General features: G+C 42.4%; 1 protein-coding gene across 1 annotated transcript in view; it reads right to left on the bottom strand.

Moving 5' to 3' along the window:
- Positions 1 to 22,566, bottom strand: part of DCAF12 (DDB1 and CUL4 associated factor 12) — a 38,824-nt gene extending 16,258 nt beyond the window's left edge. Inside the window, exons 1-2 of the mRNA XM_058695105.1 lie at positions 22,210 to 22,566; positions 20,868 to 21,122 (exon numbers count right to left, since the gene is read on the bottom strand). Of these exons, the coding sequence (XP_058551088.1) occupies positions 20,868 to 21,122; positions 22,210 to 22,287 (333 nt within the window). The 5' untranslated portion in view covers positions 22,288 to 22,566. The remainder of the gene's footprint in view (positions 1 to 20,867; positions 21,123 to 22,209) is intronic.
- Positions 22,567 to 23,032: the final 466 nt, after the last annotated feature.

The raw sequence follows: 23,032 nt of genomic DNA, 5'->3' as shown, positions 1-23,032 counted from the left end.
TCCAAGTCAGTGAAGGGGAATGCAGTCAGGTGAGGTCATGTTCTAATCAACACCCATATCTAAGGGACCTGGACCTACTGCCCACGTCACTCTTCGCTTGCTCACTCAAGTGTTTACTAACCACTACTACCCACTGCATGGACAGCACTGTGAGGCCCACGCATGTGCTAACATCTTTCATGTCTGCTCTTGGTCCAGGACGCATTTATGCTGGTGTAAGGCAGGGATGCAGGAAGTCTGATTAAGAGCTCTCTCCACTGGAGCGCCTGGGTGGCTCAGTCAGTTAAGCTAAGCGTCCAACTCTTGATTTTGACTAAGGTCATGATCTCACAGTTCGTGGGATCAAGCCTGGGGTCAGGCTTTGTGCTGACAGTGCAGAGCCTGCTTGGGATTTTCTCTCTCTCTCCCTCTGCCCCTCTCCCATGCACATGCTCTCTTAAAATAAACAAAAATTAAAAAAAAAAAAAAAAAAAAGAGTGCCAGAGACTGAGGAAAAATTTTAAAAAGAAAGTGGGGTGGGGAGGCACAACCTCCCCTGAATCTTAATATAAGCCCTGAGAACTACTTAAGGCAGATTCCTGGCCTAATAGGCACCATTGCTGATGTACTCCATAGGCATTTTATTTATTTTTTTTTAAATTTTTTTTTCAACGTTTTTTATTTATTTTTGGGACAGAGAGAGACAGAGCATGAACGGGGGAGGGGCAGAGAGAGAGGGAGACACAGAATCCGAAACAGGCTCCAGGCTCTGAGCCATCAGCCCAGAGCCCGACGCGGGGCTCGAACTCACGGACCGCGAGATCGTGACCTGGCTGAAGTCAGACGCTTAACCGACTGCGCCACCCAGGCGCCCCTCCATAGGCATTTTAAACTCAATAATGTCCAGGGGTGCCTGGGTGGTTCAGTTTCTTAAGTGCTGGGTGTGGAGCCTGCTTAAGATTCTCTCTCTCCCTCTCCCTCTGTCAGTCCCCTGCCTGCCTGTGCATGCTCGTTTTCTCTCTCTCTCTCTCTCTCTCTCTCAATAAATAAATAAATAAATAAATAAATAAATAAATAAATAAAAAATATGTGCAAAACAAATTACCTTCCTTCTCGACTCCTCCCACATTCCCATCATCCAATCTAGACCTGCCAAATCTACATCTTAAATATTCTCACAGTTGGCTCCTACCTTTCCATCCTTTTTCTCATCACCTGTCTGGACAATGGCAACTGGTCTTTGTACCTTCAGGCAAGGCCAAAATCAAAACTATTCTCCACATTAAAAAAATTTTTTTTTAATATTTATTCATTTATGAAAGACAGAGAGCACAAGCAGGGTGGGGGCAGAGAGAGAGGGAGACACAGAATCTGAAGCAGGCTCCAGGCTCTGATCTGTCAGCACAGAGCCCGATGCGGGGCTCAAACTCACAAGCTGTGAGATCATGACCTGAGCCGAAGCCGGACGCTTAACTGACTGAGCCACCCAGGCGCCCCTATTCTCCACACTTTAATACGTCATCTTGACAAAAATGGCAATCCTCCCATATCAGTTAAAAATTTCCATTGGTGGGTGCCTGGGTGGCTCAGTCGGTTAAGCGTCCAACTTCGGTTCAGGTCATGATCTCAAAGTTCGTGAGTTCGAGTCCCACATCAGGCTCTATGCTGACAGCTTAGAGCCTGGAGCCCGCTTTGAATTCTGCGTTTCCCTCTCTCTCTGTCTGTCCTCCACTCACGCTCTCTCTCTCAAAAATAAACAAACATTAAAAAAAAAGAAAAGAAAAAAATATCTATTCATTCCTCTTTATCTAAATCTAAACTCCTTATCACAGCATCAAGACTCCTCAATCTGGCCCCAACCTCTCTCTCTAGCTTTACAACCTGCCATGGACCTCATGCTCTAGAAATAATGGCTTATTACTTATTATTCACCCAAAAATCTTCAATGAAATATAATTATTTTGTTTCATGCTCGTGCTGTTCACAAAGCCACAACTACTTCCCCCTCTTTTCTATATGTGGCCAGCACATACTTATCTTTCACGATTCAGTTCAGTTATGTCCTCTCTGAATATTCCCTAAATATCCAGACTGGATAAGTTTTTCTCTTGCAGGTTTCCCAGATACCCCTCTACTCACAACACTAATTTAAAATCTTTGTCTCTCTCCCCCAATTACAATGCCCTCCCAATTCAAAGAGTAGGAGATTTATCTTATTAGTTCTGTAATCCTACCCCAACAGTGGAAAGCTATATAGTAAGCACTTGTAGAAGACACCTTTCAGGATGTGTGACCAACAATGTTAAGGGGACCACATATCCCTGCATTCAGAGTGGGGCCCTGTTAAGGTGCGTTTGATGTAAGTCCAGATCTCCAGATCAGAGAATTGTCCAGAGGTGGCCTCCTGGCTCAGGGAGAACCAATCCAGAGGCTAGATTTGACTGATCAGATTCTCTCAGGAATGTGAAACTGGTTTGGAGGCATTAGACCAGACTGTCTGGGTGACCAATTTCTACCAAAGCCAGTCCCCGAGAGAAAGGAACAGAAGAGAGACAGCACGGACATCCTTAATTCCTAACAGCTTTCCAATTCTTAGTTCTGTTTCCTTCTGAGATCTAGAGATACTTCCTACTCTTGGGGTTTGCATATTAGCCCTTCCAATAAACATCAGTGGGGGAGCGCCTGGGTGGCTCAGTTGGCTAAGTGTCTGACTTCGACTCAGGTTATGATTTCACAGTTTGTGAGTTCGAGCCCCACGTCGGGCTCTCTGCTGTCAGTGTCCAGAGCCAGAGAGCCTGCTTCGGATCTTCTGTCCCCGTCTCTCTGCCCTTCCCCTGTTCTCTCTCTCTCTCAAAAATAAATAAAACATTTAAGAAAAATTAAAAAAAAAAAACAACAACAACCATGAGTGGGTTTCTTACTCTTTTAGAGCAAATGATCTCTAACCAACACAGTCCCTCTCAAATGTTTAATGAAGCAAAATTAACTGCCCACTTATACCTCTGTGTTTTTGTTTTGTGGGACAATGCATCCATAACATGCTACCTTTGAGACCAATGATTCCCTAATTGATTATCACAATCACCTGGGGAGTTTTCTTTTTTAGAAACACTATAAAAGAAAAACAATTCCCAGGCCCTACCCTAAAATGCCTCCAATTTCCAACTCTGGGGCCTGTAAAACTGACTTCTTTTCAAGGATCTCCAGGTGAATCTAATGATTGCCCAGGTTTAATAATCACTGATCTAGATGCTTGCTATTCAAAGGAGCTTGTTGGAACCCAAGAATCTCAAGCCCTGCCCTAGACATATTTAATAAGAATCTGGAGTTTCCCAAGATCTCTAGGTATACTGATGCTTGAGAAGCACTGATGTAGAGAATCTGTTCTGTATACTAAGAGTAATGAATTTGATAAGATACAAGAGTAAACTGACCTGCAATCTGGAAAGATCCAAGTTTCTCTTATGGAATCTGAGGGCAGGCTAAAGATTATTTTAGCCACTGTGTCAGCCCATTCTTTAATCCGTGTGTGTGTGTGGCCATTCCTGTCTTAATATAGAGGTCCATTTCTGCCATCCAGAAAAGATGTGGAGAAAAGGTTTCAACTATTCATGTCCAAGAAAGTCTTAAGTCCAATGACTCCAGTTTTGAGAAATCTAGATTTGAATTTCAAATTTGTTACCTATTAGCTGTGTGATCTTAGGCAAGTCACTTAACCTTTCTATATTTTGTTTCTCATCTATAAAAATAGAATAAGACCTACCTCTAGGGTTGCTAAAAGATCTAATAAAACATAAAGCATCTAGCACAGGGGTTGGCACATAATTGGTGCTTAACAAGTAACAATTAATAGTGATATACTATTCTAAAAAATATACACTATTTTTTTTAATGTTTATTTATTTTTGAGAGAGAGAATATGAGCCGGGCAGGAGCAGAGAAGATCTGAAACAGGCTCCGTGCTGACAGCAGAGAGCCCAATGTGGGGCTTGAACTCGTGAACTGTGAGATCATGGCCTGAGCTGAAGTCAGACACTTAACCAACTGAGTCACCCAGGTGCCCCAGCAATACACTATTCTAATGTTTGTTTAGTTCTGTATGGTGTAGTTTCATCTACACTTGATGAAAAACATCTGATACAGGGGAAATGAAAAAGTTAATAGCTAAGGACCCAGGAAACCAGGAGTTTACCCCCAACCTCACTCTTGCAGAGGAATGACAAAGCACCATGTGAAGGACAGAAACTTTTTGCTTTTTCAAAGGAAGGGAAAGGGATGTGAGTGAGCTGCCACAGAGTATTTCCCCAAGCTCTCTGACAAGGGGCCAAGGCTTCATGCAGTTCCTGTAACAAATCCCAGAATGGGGCTGCTCCACATTAACCTACTGGGATCCCTGCCAGGAACTAGCAGCATGGCAAGGTAAGTTTGAATCTAAATGGCTCCCTGCAGCTTACATTCTAGAACAGAGGGGCAAAAAATGAAAGCAAAGGCCTTACAATCAGGAAGCTTATAAAATTAGAGAGTATATCTCTGAATGCATGTATAATACACGTAGATACACACAAATGTGCATACATAGAAAGATGAAGGTAGCTTAATAAAATGAAGGGGCTCACAAAATTTCTAAAATTCCGAAGTGTTTTAGCTGGAGCCTAATGGATAAAGGAAAACAAATCCACATAGATTACACAGATATCAAGATAAATTATACTGAGTCAGACAGAAAAAGCCAACTGGGCAGCCTAAGTTTGCTGAAAGTTGGGTAAATGGAAGACAACCAAAATCAAAGAATCCATTCCTATTCCAAACCAAGAAAATGAGTAGGAGCAAGGGAGAGAGTCAAGACCAAGAAGATCAACAGAAAATGGTCAGACAATATGTATCAAAAATTTCAACACACGTAAAGCCTATAATTTCAATTTTAAGAACTTATGCTATGGAAATAATGATTGGTGAATAGTTTTAACTAAAATGTATTAATTTTGGGACACCGGGCTGGCTCAGTTGGTGGAATATATAACTCTTGATCTTGGGGTTGAGAGTTCAAGCTCTATACGGGGTATAGAAATTACTTAAAAAATAAAATCTTTTTTAAGTATTTTTTTTTTTAATTCATTTATTTTGAGAGAGAAAGAAAGAGCATGTGTGCAAATGCAAGCAGGGGTGGGGCAGAAAGAGGAGAGAGCCACCCAGGCGCCCCTAAGCTCAGACTCTTGATATCGGCTCAGATGATGATCTCGTGGACCTGGGATTGAGCCCCATGATCCTTGGGATTTGTTCTCTTTTCTCTCAAAATAAATAAAAACATGGGACACCTGGGTGGCTCGTTGGTTAAACGTCAGAATTCGGCTCAGGTCATGATCTCACAGTTTGTGGGTTTGAGCCCCACGTCGGGCTCTGTGCTGACAGCTCAGAGCCTGGAGCCTGCTTTAGATTCTGGGTCTCCCTCTCTCTGCCCCTCCCCACTCACACTCTGTCTGTCTCTGGCTCTCAAAAATAAATAAAACATTAACATAAATAAATAAATAAATAAATACATAGTCCCAGTTATCTTAATTTTTTTCTCAACGAACACATATGACTTGCACAATATAAGAAAAGGATCAAGATAATGAGTTGTATTCAAGACTCCAACGATGACCAGGAAAATCAGGCATTCTGTCTAGCCCACCTGTAAAAGCCAGTTCCCTGCCCACCTGCATCCTGCTGCACAGGAGGTTGGGGATACAGCTGAGCTCAATATGCTGCTTGAACAATATCAAGACTCCATAGCTACAAATATTTCAGACTGTTCAGGACCTTGAAGAGTTGTGACACCAGAAAGCCCAGGTCATTGTTTTAATTCCAAGTATATTAAAGGAGAGATCGTGTGGTTATTTAAAGTAAAAGGACTGGGGAGGCTGGGTGGCTCAGTCGGTTAAGCTTTTGATCCTTGGTTTCAGCTCAGGTCATGATCTCATGGTATGTGAGTATGAGCCCCACACTGGGCTTGACACTGACAGTGTGGGCCTGCTTGGAATTCTCTCTCTCTGCTCTTCTCCTACTCGTGCTCTCTCCCAAAATAAGTAAAAGTTATAAGTAAATAAATAAATAAATAAATAGGACATTTTGGATCCCAATTACAAAAATAATGCATCCTAAATTTATAAAACATAGAAAAGCAGGTATTAGGAAATATAAACCACCACAATCCTATCACTCACTCTCTGTATCTTCTTTCAGGCCCTTTACTACACACTCAGTCACATGCCTACGTATATTTCTTCATTTGTAAAATGTGATGTCACATATTATTTTATAGTTTTATTTAATACAGCAGTAACAGCTTTCCAAATTAGTTGATATAGTTCTACATATTTCTTAATGCCTATAAGGTAGTTCACCGTATGTGTATACTAGCATTTACTGAATGTATTTCCTATTATTATTTTTTAAAGATTTCTTTTATGTAATCATGCTCTTCCAACTGAACTAGCAGGCATCCTGCATCTCCTATTATTAAACATTTATGCTGTGTTCAAATTTTCAGTAGTATAAAACACTGCAATGAACATCCTTGTTATCTAAATCCAGGCTCCTATGCTATGCCAAGACCTCTTACTCTCTGAATTGTGACTATAAACTGTTCCTTCAAAAGGTGGCTATGGGCTGACTTGCTAAAATTAGCAATGGTACTTCCTATGGGATCCTGAATTCTGGTATTTTCCCACTAGAATCATGATTTTTGTGGAAGGAGGACATACTAGGATTTATAATTATCCTAGAATTAAGTGACATAATTCTTTGCAAATTTTATATCTAACAAGTTCAATAAACTGATTTTTTTTAAAGAGTAATTTATTGGAAGTGTATTCTTTTTTAATTTTTTTTATGGATTTATTTTTAAGTAATCTCTACACCTAATGCGGGGCTCAAACTCACAACCCTGAAATCAACTCTATTTTCAGCTTTTTCTTCCCCTACAGCATTTCTAATTAGTTATAAAGCCATCTATTCAGAATTAACAGGGAGCCTTATCTCTAAACTACTGGAAAGTAGAGAGATTATAGTTACATATTAATTACTTATCTGGTATATTAAAAAATTATAAGCTTTCAATAATAACAGTGTTAAAACAATGATATGACTGCATAATCCTATTTCTCTCACTTTTACTTTCTGTGCATTATAGTACCAAGTCTTAAGGACAATATGGTTGTGTATTTGCCCACTCAGAAGGAAGATTTCTCTCTAGATGTTATTTTGAGTTCGAAAAAAATCCTTATGTGACTCAGAAAGGAAACTCCTTTTGCTACATATCCTACCACTGTATTTTACTTCCTCTACCCAGAAAAGATATATAATACATAACTATGCTGAATTTTTGTCAGTAAACAAGACAAGCAATGAACAAGGCCACTTCCACCATTGTTTTAGACTAAGAAAAAAGAAGATTCATCTGGCTGAAGTAACATTTAAAAAAATAAGTTTATTAACAATATTTTGGGTCGCCTGGGTGGCTCAGTCGGTTAAGCGTCCAACTTCGGCTCAGGTCATGATCTCACGGTCTGTGAGTTCGAGCCCCGTGTCGGGCTCTGTGCCGACAGCTCAGAGCCTGGAGCCTGCTTCAGATTCTGTGTCTCCCTCTCTCTCTGACCCTCCCCCATTCATGCTCTGTCTCTCTCTGTCTCAAAAACTAAATAAGTACTAAAAAAAAAAAAAAAAGAAAAAAAAAACAACAATATTTTATCAACAATAACGGAAGCAAAAAAAAATGCAAGAAAGATCACTCAGAATCCTCTCTTTTTATTTTTATCAAGTAATCTCTACGCCAACATGGGGCTCAAGCTCATGACACTGAGATCAAGAGTTGCACATTCCACCAACTGAGCCAGCCAGGTGCCCCCTCTCTTTTCAAATCTGTTTTTTCATTTGTCAATGCATAATTGTGTACAGCTATAATAAGCACAGATAGAATTTTGTATCTCATTACATTTAACATATCAAATGCTTTGCATGTTATTAGTCTTCATAATTATGTTAATTTCTGCATAATATCATGCAGATGTGATTTACCATAAATTATTCAAGTATTCTCTTTTTGTTAATATTTAGATAAAATAGCTTGCAATGATTGTATCATTAAAAAAGACTTCTCTTCCTATGGATAAATTCCCTAGTCTGAAAATATTAGGTCAAAGGGTATGATATTTTTAGGCTCTTCATTCAATAATTAATATGTACCAGACTTTTGAAATATAATGCCAAATTGCTGTCAAAAAAGGGTTTCAGTGGCAATGTATATATGTACCTGTTTCACCACATCCTTATCAGAACTAGGTATTAATTTGTACACAGAAAAATATTTTGCTTTTATCTGTATTCCTTCTATAATGAAATTAAATATAATTTCCTAATTGTACTTCCTTACATAAATTATATAAATATAATAAATACAGTAGGGATTATTTATTTATTTATTTTTAGATGATACTTTCTTTCAAGATTTTATTTTCAAGTAATCTCTACACCCAACATGGGCTCAAACCCACAACCCTGAGATCAAGAGTGGCATGCTCCACTGACTGAGCCAGCCAGGTGGCCCTAGATGAATTATTTTAAAATGTCTAAGCTACTTGGGATGTAACTACCATACAGAAAGAAGCCATTTACAGGGTACAGAAATGCTATTTACCTTAAGCACACCCGAACCTGGCCAAAAATAAACCTAAAGTCTAGGACCAACAAATCACTACTGCCACTTCTTCTTCACTGCCACCATTAATTACATCAACAATTTACTAAACACATGTTTTAGGCACTGTGCTGAATAACATTTTATTTAATTCTGTTCCTGACCCTGCTAGGCAGGTACTACTTTCTCCATTTATTTTAAAGGTGAGAGAAGAAAGGCTTAAGAGAAGGTATTTGAGCTTGTCCATAGGCACAAAGTTAATAAAAAACGGAGCCCAGACTCAACCCACAAATCTTTGAATCTAAATATGCAATACAAAATGACATCATCAAATTTGTTGGTATAAATGTGGATATTCTGGCTCAGTCAAAAGAGCTGGAGACTCTTGATCTTGGGGTTGAGTTTGAGCCCCAAGTTGGGTATAGAGATTACTTAAAAATAAAATCTTAAAAACAAAAGCAAAAAACAAACAAATGTGGATATTCTGACATATGTTTACATATTAATCTGCTAGAAAAGAGACCAAAAACTTGGAAACTAATGTCCTAAGCTAAGATCTGACTTGAAAAAATAATGGGCAAATATCTTGCTTTATCTGTAATTGAGATCAGGAACAGGCAAATCAGAAAAATAATAATTGAAAAAGAAAAGAAAAATAACCATTTGTCAAGGGCTTCCTCAAAGTGCAGAAATAACATCTAATTATACCCTACTGGCTGAACAGATATTAACCAAGATGCCTACAAGGACATTCTTCCAGATCCATCAACTATAATGTCCCACTTACGCCCTGAACATAGTTTAGAAAATACAGGGAGGATTCAAACAACTGATCTAGATTTAATAAGGTAGCAAAAAAATTATTGCTACATAGCATAAAGTCTAATCCAGTGATTCACGTAACAATTGCCTGAGAGCTTGTTTAAAATGCCAATTCCTCAGGTACCTGGCTGGCTCAGTTGGTAGAGCATATGACTCTTGATCTCGGGGTTATGAGTTCAAGCCCCATGCTGGGTATAGAGATTACTTAAAAAAAATAAATAAATAAATAGGGGCACCTGGTTGGCTCAGTCGGAAGAGTATGCAACTCTTGAATTCAGGGTCATGAGTTTGAGCCTCACACTGAGTGTGGAGAGTACTGAGAAAAAATAAATGAACTTGAAAATAAATAAATAGATGTAAATAAATTTTAAAAAATACTAATAAAATGTCAATTCCTAGGTTTCACTGAGGGAAATCCTGAATCCATACTGGAGCAGGGACAAGGAAACTGCATTTTTAGCACACACCTCAAGTGACTGTGATGCAGCTGGTTTCTGGGTCATGCCTGAGAAACAAAGGCCTAAGTATCAGAAATCAAATATGCATCAATTTAAAACAAGAAAACTGGGGGCGCCTGGGTGGCTCAGTCATAAGGGTCTGACTTCAGCTCAGGTCATGATCTCACAGTCCGTGAGTTCGAGCCCTGCCTCAAGTTCTGTGCTGACAGCTCAGAGAGCCTGGAGCCTGCTTTGGATTCTGTGTCTCCCTCTCTCTCTGCCCCGCCCCACTCATGCTCTGTCTCTCTCTGTCTCAAAAATAAATAAAAACATTAAAAAAAAATTTTAAAACAAGTAAACTGACAAAGGAAGTCATGCTTAGCTCATGGAACTTTTTTTTTTTTTTTTTTTTTTTTTCAACGTTTTTTATTTTATTTTTGGGACAGAGAGACACAGAGGATGAATGGGGGAGGGGCAGAGAGAGAGGGAGACACAGAATCGGAAACAGGCTCCAGGCTCCGAGCTGTCAGCACAGAGCCCGACGCGGGGCTCGAACCCACAGACCGCGAGATCGTGACCCGGCTGAAGTCGGCCGCTTAACCGACTGTGCCACCCAGGCGCCCCGGAACTTTTTTATTCCTTTGGTGATATGACAGCTGTTCAAGTGATTGGCCTTGGGGGTGGGGAAGACAAGCTTCGGAAGGGTTCAAGGAAGGTAGGAACTAACTGAAATAACTGGACTGTTCTATTATTATTATTTTAGTTTATTTATTTATTTTGTGAGAGGAGAGAGAGAGAATCTCAAGCAGGCTCTGCCCTACCAGCGCAGAGTCCGATATGGGTCTTAAACTCACAAACCGTGAAATCATGACCCAAGCCAAAGTTGGACGCTTAACCAACTAAGCCACCTGGGCACCTCTAGACTGTTTTATTATTAACTTTCCTCTGGTAGTTGGCCTATCAGGCACCTCCCAGCAAACCTCTGCTCTCAGCAACTCAGGTTTCCTCATCCTCCAAGGCTATAGAGCTATAGGAACAGGCTCTAAATATATCAGGGATCATACTGCATGTGACTCAATTGTCTAGATGAGAAAGGTGATTAACAAGATTATTCATTATTAAAGGCTAGCATGAGGGGCGTTGGGGTGGCTCAGTCAGTTGAACAACTGACTTTGGCTCAGGTCATGATCTTGCAGTTGAGTTCGAGCCCCATGTCTGGCTCTGTGCCAAAAGCTCAGAGCCTGGATCTTGGTTCAGATTCTCTGTCTCCCTCTCTCTCTGACCCTCCTCCACTGGCACTGTTTCTCTCCCTCAAAAATAAATAAATGTTTAGAAAAAGAAAAAAAAAAAAAGGCTAGTATGAACCAAAGGAAAAAAAAAATTATTCAAGGGAGATTCAGTTAGCCAACCTTCCAGCGAATGTGTCACAGTCTCTTTCCCCATAGTTTCTGCCCTGCATCAGCCAAATGGGTTTATTAGGGACCCTCAACATTTCTTGTACTTTCTTGATTTGGCTACAGAACACACACCTCTGCTTCCTCCCCATTAGCTGAAGCCCCTTCTTCCTTTGGGAAATCCTCCCTGAACACACTATAAATTACTTCCTCTTTGGAGCACTGGGGGTGCAGGGTAGAGAGGGTTGGGAGCACTGCTGGAATATACAGAGTAGAAACCAGGAATGTGAAATATTCTGTAAAATATGAGATAAAGTCTCAGACAACAAAGAAACCACCAAAAACACCATCAACATTCTTGTTGAGAAAAACTGCCCTAAAATTCTCAAACCCCTCCACAGGACTGCTGGTCGGGCCCTAACATTCTTGACCATTAATTTTCTCACAAACAGAAGGTGATCCACAGTCTGCAATGCACTACACAAAACAGGATTCCTGAGTCCCACACCTATGTTAATCCAAGAAAGGCCTTCCCAGACATGAAGATAAGTCAGAAAAGGGCAGGAAAAAAACAACTCTAGCACCTTCACATGTAAGGGGCATAAACATATTTCTACTGTTCCTCTTCCTAAAGCCTCCTAACATCAATTAACTCTATATGAAACCTTAGAATTTGAGGCATTTCCACAAGGATTTCCCATGTAGAAACACTTCCACACATGTGCCCCAGCAGATGAACTTGCCAACATAACAATTCTATCATTTCCACATCTAAAGTCTTCCTCTAGGGGCGCCTGGGTGGCTCAGTGGGTTAAGCGACTGACTTCAGTTCAGGTCATGATCTTGGGGTTCATGAGTTTGAGCCCCATGTCAGGCTCTGTGCTGACAGCTCAGAGGCTGGAGCTGCCTCAGATTCTCTGTCTCTGTCTCTCTCTCTCTGCCCCTCCCTGTTCATGTTCTGCCTCTCTCTGTCAAAAAATAAATAATAAAACATAAATAATAAAATCTTCCTCTAAGAGTCAAATATTCTGAAAATAACATAAAGACTAATTCTGGAATAAATCTGAACATTTCTTACTAGGCAGAGAATAACCATGTCATTTTTAAAATGGCTAATTTACAGATTACTATCCTATGAAACAAAACTGGAGGATACAGATAAGAATGCTGTACACCTGGTTGGGCCCAAGAAATTCTGCAAGCATTTATAAGTACCTTCTAGGGGTAACTGGCTGGCTCATTCAGTTGTAGGTTTGAGCCCCATGTTGGGTGTAAAAATTACTTTAAAATAAAATCTTTAAAAAAGTAAAAAATTAAGATAAAAGTATCTTCTAAAAGGGTATAATCCTTTTGGGGAAATAAAATAGTAAAATGAAGGAGCATGAATTAAAGATCTGGTCAAAGCAAAACTCCCACACTTCACCATATTTTGTTTTCCTGTGTCTCAAATTGGATCTCATATTCTGCTTTTATTTCAGGAATCTGCATATGTAAACTCAGTGAAAACATTACAGCTATTTTCTCAACCCTGGTGCTTACCAGTCCTCCCCATCCCCAAAATTAGGCTCCTTAAAGTTCTTCTTCCTCCCATCTGACAGCAAATCGCAGCCTAAACTCATTTTGTCTGCTTCATTATGATCCACCAAGTCTATCTGGGAAGTCAGCAGTATACCCTTGACCATTACTTTGGGAAATGGTGAGAAAAAGGAAGCAGCCCTGATATGTAGGGAGTGAGCCTGGTACTATCAGCTAGGCCTTGGTGTCTGGGTGAAAATAATTTCACAGGAAATTTTCCTGTGAAAGTCCCATTTCCTCAAGCCTTCCCACAAATCAGTCTTCTAAGTCCCTTCTAACACCCTCTTACTGAGAGGCTCCTTGGTTCCCTTTGGTGTAGGTTCTCTGTAACTGCAATAAGCAATTTTATCTACTATGCTAAGTCCCTGATAGTCTTAAATACCTCAAACTCTGCATACATTATCACTCTATTACTATCCTCCTCTTCAAACCATCCCCTCTCAAAATACCTTTTTTTCTTTTTAAAAAAATTTTATTTAAGTAATCTCTGCACCCAATGTGGGGCTTGAACTCACGACCCCAAGATCAAGATTTGCATGCTCTTCTGACTGAGCCAACCAGGTGCTCCAAAATATCCCCCTTCTTGAATTTTTTTGGTACTCTCCTAGTTCTCCTCTGACCTCCCTGGTCTCCTTGTAGCAGTTCCTGCTCCATAAATGTAGACATTCTCCAAGGTTCTATCTTTAGCCACCCTTTCAATATCAGTGGCTCTTACCCATTTTTGGTTCATAGTACTCCCTTTGAAAATCTCAAGAAAACTATGGCCTTGTCTCCACACCACCTTTCCCACATCATGCCCAGAAAAGACACATACAATGAAATTTTCGCAATTTTCGGCAAGGTTTATGGAAGTTAAGAGTGCTTTTTTGGGGCACCTGGGTGGCTCAGTAGGTTAAGCATCCGACTCTTTTTTTTTTTTTTTTTTTTTTAATTTTTTTTTTCTCAACGTTTTTTTTAATTTATTTTTGGGACAGAGAGAGACAGAGCATGAACGGGGGTGGGGCAGAGAGAGAGGGAGACACAGAATCGGAAACAGGCTCCAGGCTCCGAGCCATCGGCCCAGAGCCTGACGCGGGGCTCGAACTCACGGACCGCGAGATCGTGACCTGGCTGAAGTCGGACGCTTAACCGACTGCGCCACCCAGGCGCCCCAAGCATCCGACTCTTGATTTTTGGCTCAGGTCATGATTTCCCAGTGGTGAGATCAAGGCCCCCTCATTCAGCAGCCCCAACTCCTGAGCATGGGGCCTACTTGGGATTCTCTCTCTCTTTCTCTGCCCCTCCCCTGTTTGCATGCACACTCTCTTTCTCAAAATAAACAGACATTAAAAAAAAAAGTATCTTCTTTACCCTCTCTCCCACGGTAGTATGCAAATTTTTTTTAAGTTTATTTATTTTGAGAGACAGAGTGGGCGAGTGTAGAAGGGGGAGAGGGAGGGAGGGAGGGAGGGAGGGAGGGAGGAGGGGAAGGAGAGAGAATCCCAAGTAGGTTCTGCACCATCAGCATGGAGCCTGATGTGGGGCTTCAACCCACAAACTGTGAGATGATGACCTGAAGTCAGACGCTTAACCAACTGAGCCACCCAGGCACCCCAGTAGTGCACGAATTTCAATAATCCCTTATATATAGATGACTATTCCCCAAATCACTAACTTCAATCTTTACCCCTCTTTTATTACTTTTTTAAGGTTTTGGTTTTTTTTTTAAATGTTTATTTATTTTTGAGAGAGAGAGTACGGGAAGGGGCAGAGAGAGAAAGGCAGACAAAGAATCCGAAGCAGACTCTGCACTGACAGGAGTGCCTGATGTGGGACTCGAACTCACTAACCATGAAATCATGACCTGAGCCAAAGTCAGTCATATAACCAAATGAGCCACCCAGGTACTCCCCTTTACCCCTCTTTTAAATTTCAGCTAAGTGAAAATATAAAACTAAACTCATTTTTTCTTCAAATCTGTTCAGTACTTCTGCCATCCTTCTAGTTACCCAGGTTCAAGACATCAGTATCAATTTTGACTTAATCCTCTGGATTATATCTGAGCATGTCACCATCTACAGATGGTACCATTAAGATCTTTTTTTTTTTTAAAGTAGGTTCTATGCCCAAACGTGGGGCTCAAATTCACAACCCCAAGATCAAGATTGGCAGCTCAGAGCCTGGAGCCTATTTCAGATTCTGCTTTTCTGTCTTTCCCCAGCTCACGCTCTCTCTCTCTCAAAAATAAACAAACATAGGGGCGCCTGGGTGGCTCAGTCAGTTAAGCGGCGGACTTCGGCTTGGGTCATGATCTCGCGGTCCGTGAGTTCGAGCCCCGCGTCAGGCTCTGTGCTGACAGCTCAGAGCCTGGAGCCTGTTTCGGATTCTGTGTCTCCCTCTCTCTCTGACCCTCCCACATTCATGCTCTGTCTCTCTCTGTCTCAAAAATAAATAAACATTAAAAAAAATTTTTTTTTTAAATAAATAAACAAACATTAAAAAACAATTAATAAATCCTGGCTCCGCTGATCAAGCCACCCATTCGCCCTCTTTTAAATTTTTTTTTTCAACGTTTTTTATTTATTTTTGGGACAGAGAGAGACAGAGCATGAACGGGGGAGGGGCAGAGAGAGAGGGAGACGCAGAATCGGAAACAGGCTCCAGGCTCCGAGCCATCAGCCCAGAGCCTGACGCGGGGCTCGAACTCACGGACCGCGAGATCGTGACCTGGCTGAAGTCGGACGCTTAACCGACTGCGCCACCCAGGCGCCCCCCCGCCCTCTTTTAAAAAAAATTTTTTTAACGTTTATTCATTTTTGAGAGACAGAGAAAGACACAGCATGAGCGGGGAAGGGGCAGAGAGAGAGGGAGACACAGAATCTGAAGCAGGCTCCAGACTCTGAGCTGTCAGCACAGAGCCCGACGCGAGGCTCGAACTCATGAACTGCGAGATCATGACCCGAGCTGAAGTTGGACGCTCAACCGACTGAGCCACCCAGGCGCCCCTCACCCTCTTAAGATGTATTCTATCTGTCTCCTTCTCACTCTCTCCCTGCCACTGTCCTGCTTTTGGCCCTCATTACCTCTCATTTATAGTATAGCACTAGCATCCTGTAACTACTTTCCCTTAAAGTAGTACTCCAACCATGTCATTCCCTGTTTCAAATCCTTGGGTCTTGTCTCTCCACTCCCCAACAAATAAAATCTTAACTTGACACTTCATGGCTTCCATAATTTGATCCTAATGAACCTTTCCAACCTTAATCTCATAATTCTCTTTCAGACACCTAAAGCTCTTGTCACACCAGACTCTCGATAATCTTCACAAATGGTTAACACTCTTCCTCATAAAAATCCAGATTTCCAGTTTCTCCTTAAAAGGAAAAATTAACAATAGGTTCAAATTCCTGCATGGCAGGGGGCCTGGGTGGCTCAGTTAAGTGTCTGGCTCAGGTCATGTTCTCACAGTTCGGTTCGGGAGTTTGAGCTGTGCATCAGGTTCTCTGCTATCAACACAGAGCCCACTTTGGATCCTGGGTCTCCCTCTCCCTCTGCCCCTCCCCTGCTTGCACTGTCTCTCTCAAAAATAATAAACATCAAAACAAAAAAAAATTCTTGGGGTACCTGAGTGGCTCAGTTAGTTAAGCTTCCGACTTTGGCTCAGGTCATGATCTCACGGTTCATGGGTTCGAGCCCCACGTCAGGCTCTGTGTTGGCAGCTCAGAGCCTGGAGCCTGCTTCAGATTCTGCCTCTCTCTCTGTCCTTCCCCAGCTCATGCTCTCTCTCTCTCAAAAATAAACAAACATTAAAAAACAATTAAAAAATCCTGGGTGGCTGAGTTGGTTGGGAGTCTCTTAGTTTGGCTTGGGTCATGATCTCACAGTTCCTGGGTTTGAGCCCCATGCTGGGCTCTGTGCTGGTAGCACGGAGCCTGCTTGGGATTCTCTCTTTCCCTCCCTATCTGCTCCTCCCCCACTTGTGTTGTTTCTGTGTCTCTCAAAATAAATAAACTTAAAGAAAAAAAAAATTCCTGCATGGCAAAAACTGGCTAGAGCCAAGAATGCCTTCTCTGGCTCTCTGCAGTCCCTGCTACTTCTTACTGTCTTGTGCCTTACAAGCTTCTCTAAATTAGCTTTTGTGTCTGGCTCTGTACACAATTTGACTTTGTAATCCTAAAACAGGAAAATATACCTACCCAACCTGATTTCCAGACCCATGTTCCAATTAAGGTTATACTACCCCTTTTTCTCTAGGTAAAGAAAAAACAAGACCAGGGGTGCCTGGGTGGCTGAGCCGGTTAAACGTCTGGCTCTTGCTTTCAGCTCAGGTCATGATCTCGAGGTTTTGAGATTAGAGCTCCACATTGGGTTCTGCGCTGACACCATGGAGCCTGCTTGGGATTCTCTCTCCCCACCCCACCCTCCCACTTGCTCTGTCTCTGTCTCTCTCAAAATAAATTTAAAAAAAAAAAAAAAAGAAAGAAAGAAAGAAAGAAAGAAAGAAAGAAAGAAAGAAAAGAAAAGAAAAGAAAAGAAAAGAAAAGAAAAGAAAAGAAAAGAAAAGAAAAGAAAAGAAAAGAAAAGAAAAAATATGACCATACTGGGGCACCTGGGTGGCTCAGTTGGTTGAACACCTGAGTCTTGATTTCTTCTCAGGTCATGATCTTGCAGTTTGTGAATTTGAGCTCCACATTGGGCTCTGAGCTGACCGCATGGGCCCTGCTTGGGATTCTCTCTCTTTCTGCCCCTCCCACAAGTATGTGCACTCTCTCTCTCTCCCTCGAGATAAATAAGTAAACTTAAAAATATATATGACCATACTAATGTTATTAATGATTAAGACATACGTTGACCATTCTTGTAGTTATGCTTAATAGGCCCAGAGAATTCTGGGGCATAAGTGACTGCCCCTAGTTTGAGTGTTAGCCCATAGCATAGCAGAATTCCCACCTCAGGAATCAAGCTACAGAAAGACATAGAATATATCTGATTTTTTTTCCATAATGGATGACCTAATGCCTCAGCAGAAGTTTCAATACTATTGCCCCAAGCTAGTTAACTGGGAAATGATAGGGCTTTTTAGCATTTGTGTATATTCAGTTAAATGCTAATGATATCAACAGTACCCAAGACAAAAACAGCTTCTATCCAGCAGACACATTAATTAATAGGTTATTTTAAGATATAAATGGTTGTGGTATACTTTTCCTACTTGATACATTTAAATTGCTTCACTGTAGCAAAATTTCAATACACCAAAACTTATTGAGAATCCAACACAAACTCTTCTTCCCCCAAATCTTGGCATATTTTCCAAAGATTGTTTAATTTTCCTTTCTTTCAAACTGAGTGGAGTCCCAAGGAATGCAAACAGCATTGGAAAAAGCTTTGCATTCATTATCACCACAAATATATATACATATTTTTTAGAGATAGGTGTATTCACAAGTGGGGTGGGGGAGGGGGGGTAGGGAAAAACAGAGAGAGAGAGAGAGAGAGAGAGAGAGAGAGAGAGAGAGAGAGAATCCCAAGCAGGTTCCATGTCCATCATGGAGCCTGATGCACGGCTGGATCCCACAACCCCAGGATCACAACCTGAGAAGAAACCAAGAGTTGGGTGCTCACCCACTGAGCCACACAGCTGCCCGGACCACTACTATTTTTGCATAAGGAAGATATTGCTAACAAGTGTTTCCCAAGATGTGCACAGCCACATTCTCAGCACTGTATATTACCACTCCCATTTTATAGATGGGAAAACAAAGGCACACAAGAGAATCATTTGCCAAATGTCACAAAGTTAAGAGCAGTGTTTCTGGTTCCCTGCTTCGGTTCTGGAAGCTAAACAAAGAACAACATAAACTATATAAAGAAAATAGGCCCTCATTTAAACACCTTAGGTTATGAGGACACAGGAAGTCAGAAAGAGGTAGGTATTAAGAGTAGATTAGGGGCTCCTGGGTGGCTCAGTTAAACTTGTGACTTCAGCTCAGGTCGTGATCTCATGGTTTGTGACTTTGAGCCCCGCATCAGGCTCTCTGCTGACGACAGCTCAGAGCCTGGAGCTTGCTTCAGATTCTGTGTCTCCCTCTCACTGCTCTCTTACCCTCCCCCGCTCGCACTATTGTGTGTGTCTCTCTCAAAAATAAAAATTAAAAAAAAAAAAAAAAGTAAATTATTACTTTACATTATTCAAACCTTCAAAATAGAGGCAATAAATTCAAGAAAAAGACTATTATTAACTTAGTTCAGAATTCAGCAACATTTGCCAGGCAAAACAGTATGATGATGTACATGGAGAGCAGAATGAATTCCTCCAAATGGGGAAACTCTTTTTCTACTCCAAGTCACAATGACAGTGCTCTTAAACCATGAGTGGTGGCATGAGAAACTAGGAAAAGGAAGTTTTGTCTTTCCACAACTACTTAGGTTTTTTTTTTTTTTAAGTTTATTTATTTTGAGAGAGAGAGCACGTGCCCGTGTGCACAAGTGGGGGGGGGAGGCAGGGGCGGAGAGAGAGACTCCCAAGCAGGCTCCATGATGTCAACCCAGAACCTAACCTGGGGCTCGATCCCATGAATCCTGAGATCATGACCTGAGCTGAGATCAACAGTATGATGCTTATGTGACTGAGCCACCCAGGTGCCCTACCACTACTTAGTTTTGAAAGGCTTCTGTATGACGAGCAGCAACCCTCAACAGAAGAGGAAATGTCAGTTTGGCCCCAACCTCCAAGATATTATTTCCTTCCTTAAAACTCTTGTTTAAATCTTTGCCTATGTCCTTTATAAACAAACACTTCTAGCACTTAACACTTTCTTGATCTAGAAGGATATTCTCTCTTTCAATCAATCTGTGCTTCTGCCTAAGGAAAATTTACCCAGCCATTATGACATTACTTGTCTAATCACTCAGGGTGAGGTGAAAACAGAGAGAGCAGTTGGGCCTACATCCCATCTTTTCTCATGCTTCCTTTGGAATCATTTCCCACCTCCAGGCCCTGCCTCTTACCGTTCCTCTGAAATCATGCTATTTGTGTCCTTCTGTTCCAATCATATTGTAATATCCAATCATGGATTGACCTATTTTACCTATGCCTGTAATTGTGCTTATTATATAGATTACCGACATATTTTTCCTTTCATTCACTTATAACTATTTTCTAAGTCATTCTGTGTAAGAACACTTTCCTACTTATATAATAATTTTTCTCTCTTTTGAATCCTCTTCAGGAGGCTACTTTACAAAGAGCAAACATTTATATCCTGAAATATACCACCAAACACACATTCTCTGCCCTTTCTTAAAAGAAATACATCTTTAGATTCTACTCCCTAAAAAGTAATGCTTGCTTTATCTTGAGCCAAGTGCTAGTTAATTTTTTTTTAATATTATTTATTTTTGAGAGAGAGAGAGAATGTGTGTTGAGTGAGTGCATGAGCAAGGTAGAGGCAGAGAAAGGGGAACAGAGAATCCAAAGCAGGCTTCTCGCTGACACCAGAGAGCTCGATGTGGGGCTCGAACCCACAAACCATGAGATCATGACTTGAGCCCAAGTTGGACACTTAACCGACTGAGCCACCCACACATCCTTAAATATTTTTATATATGCCTTTAGTCTAGCAGGTAAGACCTAAGTTTCCACTATTATGTATCCCAAATGATGCCCTCCCTGAGCATCATTCTTTCCTAAATCTTTCCTCTGCATTCTCTGACTTAAAAAGCAAGACAAAAAGATGAGGCCAAAAAAAGCAGTGGAACAACTGTACATATGGCAAGAGGCTTAAAGAAACAGGCTCCTCTGAAGATTTATCAGGAAAGAAATGAGGAAGTGGCAAAAGGGACAGAAAGAGAGGCGGAAGTTATCAACAGATAGGAGGGAATGGAAAGCAGAGTAAAGCAGAGTAAGGCAATGGAAAGCAGAGTAAAGAAACTGATGAGGAAAGTGAGCAGTGAGAGGTTCTAGAGCAGGACATAGGGTAAGGTTCACTTACCCCAGACACTTACCGTGTTGCATTTGGTGCCACACACCACTTGCCTATGATTCAGCCACTGAGATGCAAACACTTTATTAAGGGTTCCAAGATGAAACTCTCTCTCCCTCAGGAGACTGGGAAGTTGCTGTGCTGCATAGCCATGCAACACTCGAGAATAGTTGGTTTCATTCTGAAGCCTGACTTCTCGGTTCTTCAGGTAGTACACTAAGGATCTCTTCACCGGGGGGAGTCTTTTCCTTTTGTGAAGTGAGTGATCCCAGCCAAACTGTGTAAAGCAACATTAGAAATTAGGGCTTTGGCTACTTTCGTTCAGAAGGACAGATCCTCCTGTATCAGAGAAATCACCAAGAACTCATCCTGCAGGATTCACATACAACAGAATAGGTAACTCAATACAGAAAAGTCCAATTTAATTCTTCCAACATTGAAAAGATACTGCTCATAGTCAAACCTATGAGAAACAAGAGCTGAAAGACAAGGGAATGGAAGCAGAAAAGAGGTCAAAAGGTTTACTAGGCCTTTTAGGAGTGAAGGATTCAAATCCCCTAAAGCTATACTTGACAGGGAAGGCAAAGAGGGGCCACATAATTACTATACCGACCTGGGCTGCATCTCTACCCAGTCCCCTTCTCTCTCTCAGTCTGTACTCCCCGCGGAGCATGGAGAGTGCAACTAGGGCCAGACTGGGGTCCTACACCTTCCAGGGATGCACTATCAAAGACTTCCTCCCTGTCCCGCGCTCCAGGCGGTTGAAGAATTCGAAAAATCAAACACTAACGGGGTAGGAGGCACGGGAAATCAGAGTCCGAATACGCGTCCAACAAGGTCTTCTCCTTCAAAGAGGGAGGTATAGGAATGATACCTGAGAAGTGCTGTTTTTTACAAAGGTCCAGGAGCCAAAAACCCCATGTTGGGGCTTGAGGTAGCCGGAGGGAGAATCTTTCCTATATAAAGGTCGCAATCATCTCTGCCCCCCCCCCCCCACCCGGAGGTGGACTTCACTCTCCCTCCGCGTACCTTCTGGGAGGTTTTGTTCCTGATTCCACTCGACGTCGGTTTCCCTTCCTCCAAAGCCAAGATTCTAGTTTCCCCTCAAGCCCCACTCCCGGCTGTAGGCCTTCTGAGGAGTATACCCTGTTTCCAAGTTTCCCTTCAGTGTGTCATCTCTCTGTCCTTTCTGCTCTCCTATGAATTCCTGGGGGCCCAGCCCTTACCGTACTGGCTGGGCCACGCTCTTGCCCCACCTCTGATTACAAACCTTGGTCCCGGGTTCCGGTTCCCTTATCTCAGGACTCTATCCCCCTTTGGGTGCTTCGGCGATATAACCCGAGTCCTGGCCTCTCAGCCCTCACCTGCGGGCACTGAGCGTCGCTCCCAGCTCCTGGCGAGGCAGGCGCTTTCCGCTTCCTGCTAACTGCTTTCCGGGCCATAGTGGGCAGCGCCGCAGCGGCCCCGCAGCCACATGGGGCGGGGGTAGCGAGGGTTAGCAAGACGGCGGGTCATATACTGGGCCCCGGGGCCACGCACTTTAAAGCGCCTGGCCCGGAAAATGGCCCGGACCCAGGGAGGCAGGCAGAAGGGAAAGGAGGGAGGGAGGACCGGGGCCGGGAAAGGGAAAGGGAAAGGGAAGGGGTTAGGGAAGGAAGGAACGAGAAGCTTTCAGACGAACAAGTCTGAAAGGACGGCGAGCGGCTGGAACCAAAACACCCCCTCCCCTTCGCCCTCGCTCCGTCACCCTTGCGCAGCCGCACTTCGCTGCACGTCGCTACGGAGACGCCGCCTGGCCTTCAGGGGTGGGGTTTAGGGTCTGCAAGTGGTAAATTCGCGGCTGTCGTTTTGCTGCCGCCCGCGCATTTTCAACGGTCGTCGGAGTGCCGCTGGAAGTAGAAGACCAGGGGTCAAAGCAATCTGCGTTCTGGCCGCTGACCTTGGACCCCTGCCTACTCATCCGCAGGCACCCGGAAGTGAAGACAACTAACCTGGCTCGGAGAAGGAATCCCTCCCAGCACACGCCTTTCCTGGGCAGCCACCACTGGTTATCTCCTTTTGAGCGCCGCACTTCCCCCGAATCTATCACAAAAGGAGCTCCAGCACCAAGGGCTGGACTCTGTGCGAGGAGGCAGGACCTCCTTCCCCCACCCTCGTAAGGTGGAGTCCGGCCGGCGTGCCCAGACT

This window comes from Neofelis nebulosa, chromosome 12 (genome assembly GCF_028018385.1).
Source record: "Neofelis nebulosa isolate mNeoNeb1 chromosome 12, mNeoNeb1.pri, whole genome shotgun sequence".
NCBI lineage: Eukaryota > Metazoa > Chordata > Mammalia > Carnivora > Felidae > Neofelis > Neofelis nebulosa.
The sequence above is the reverse complement of the archived record's forward strand: the minus strand, read 5'-3'. Positions and strand labels throughout refer to the sequence as shown.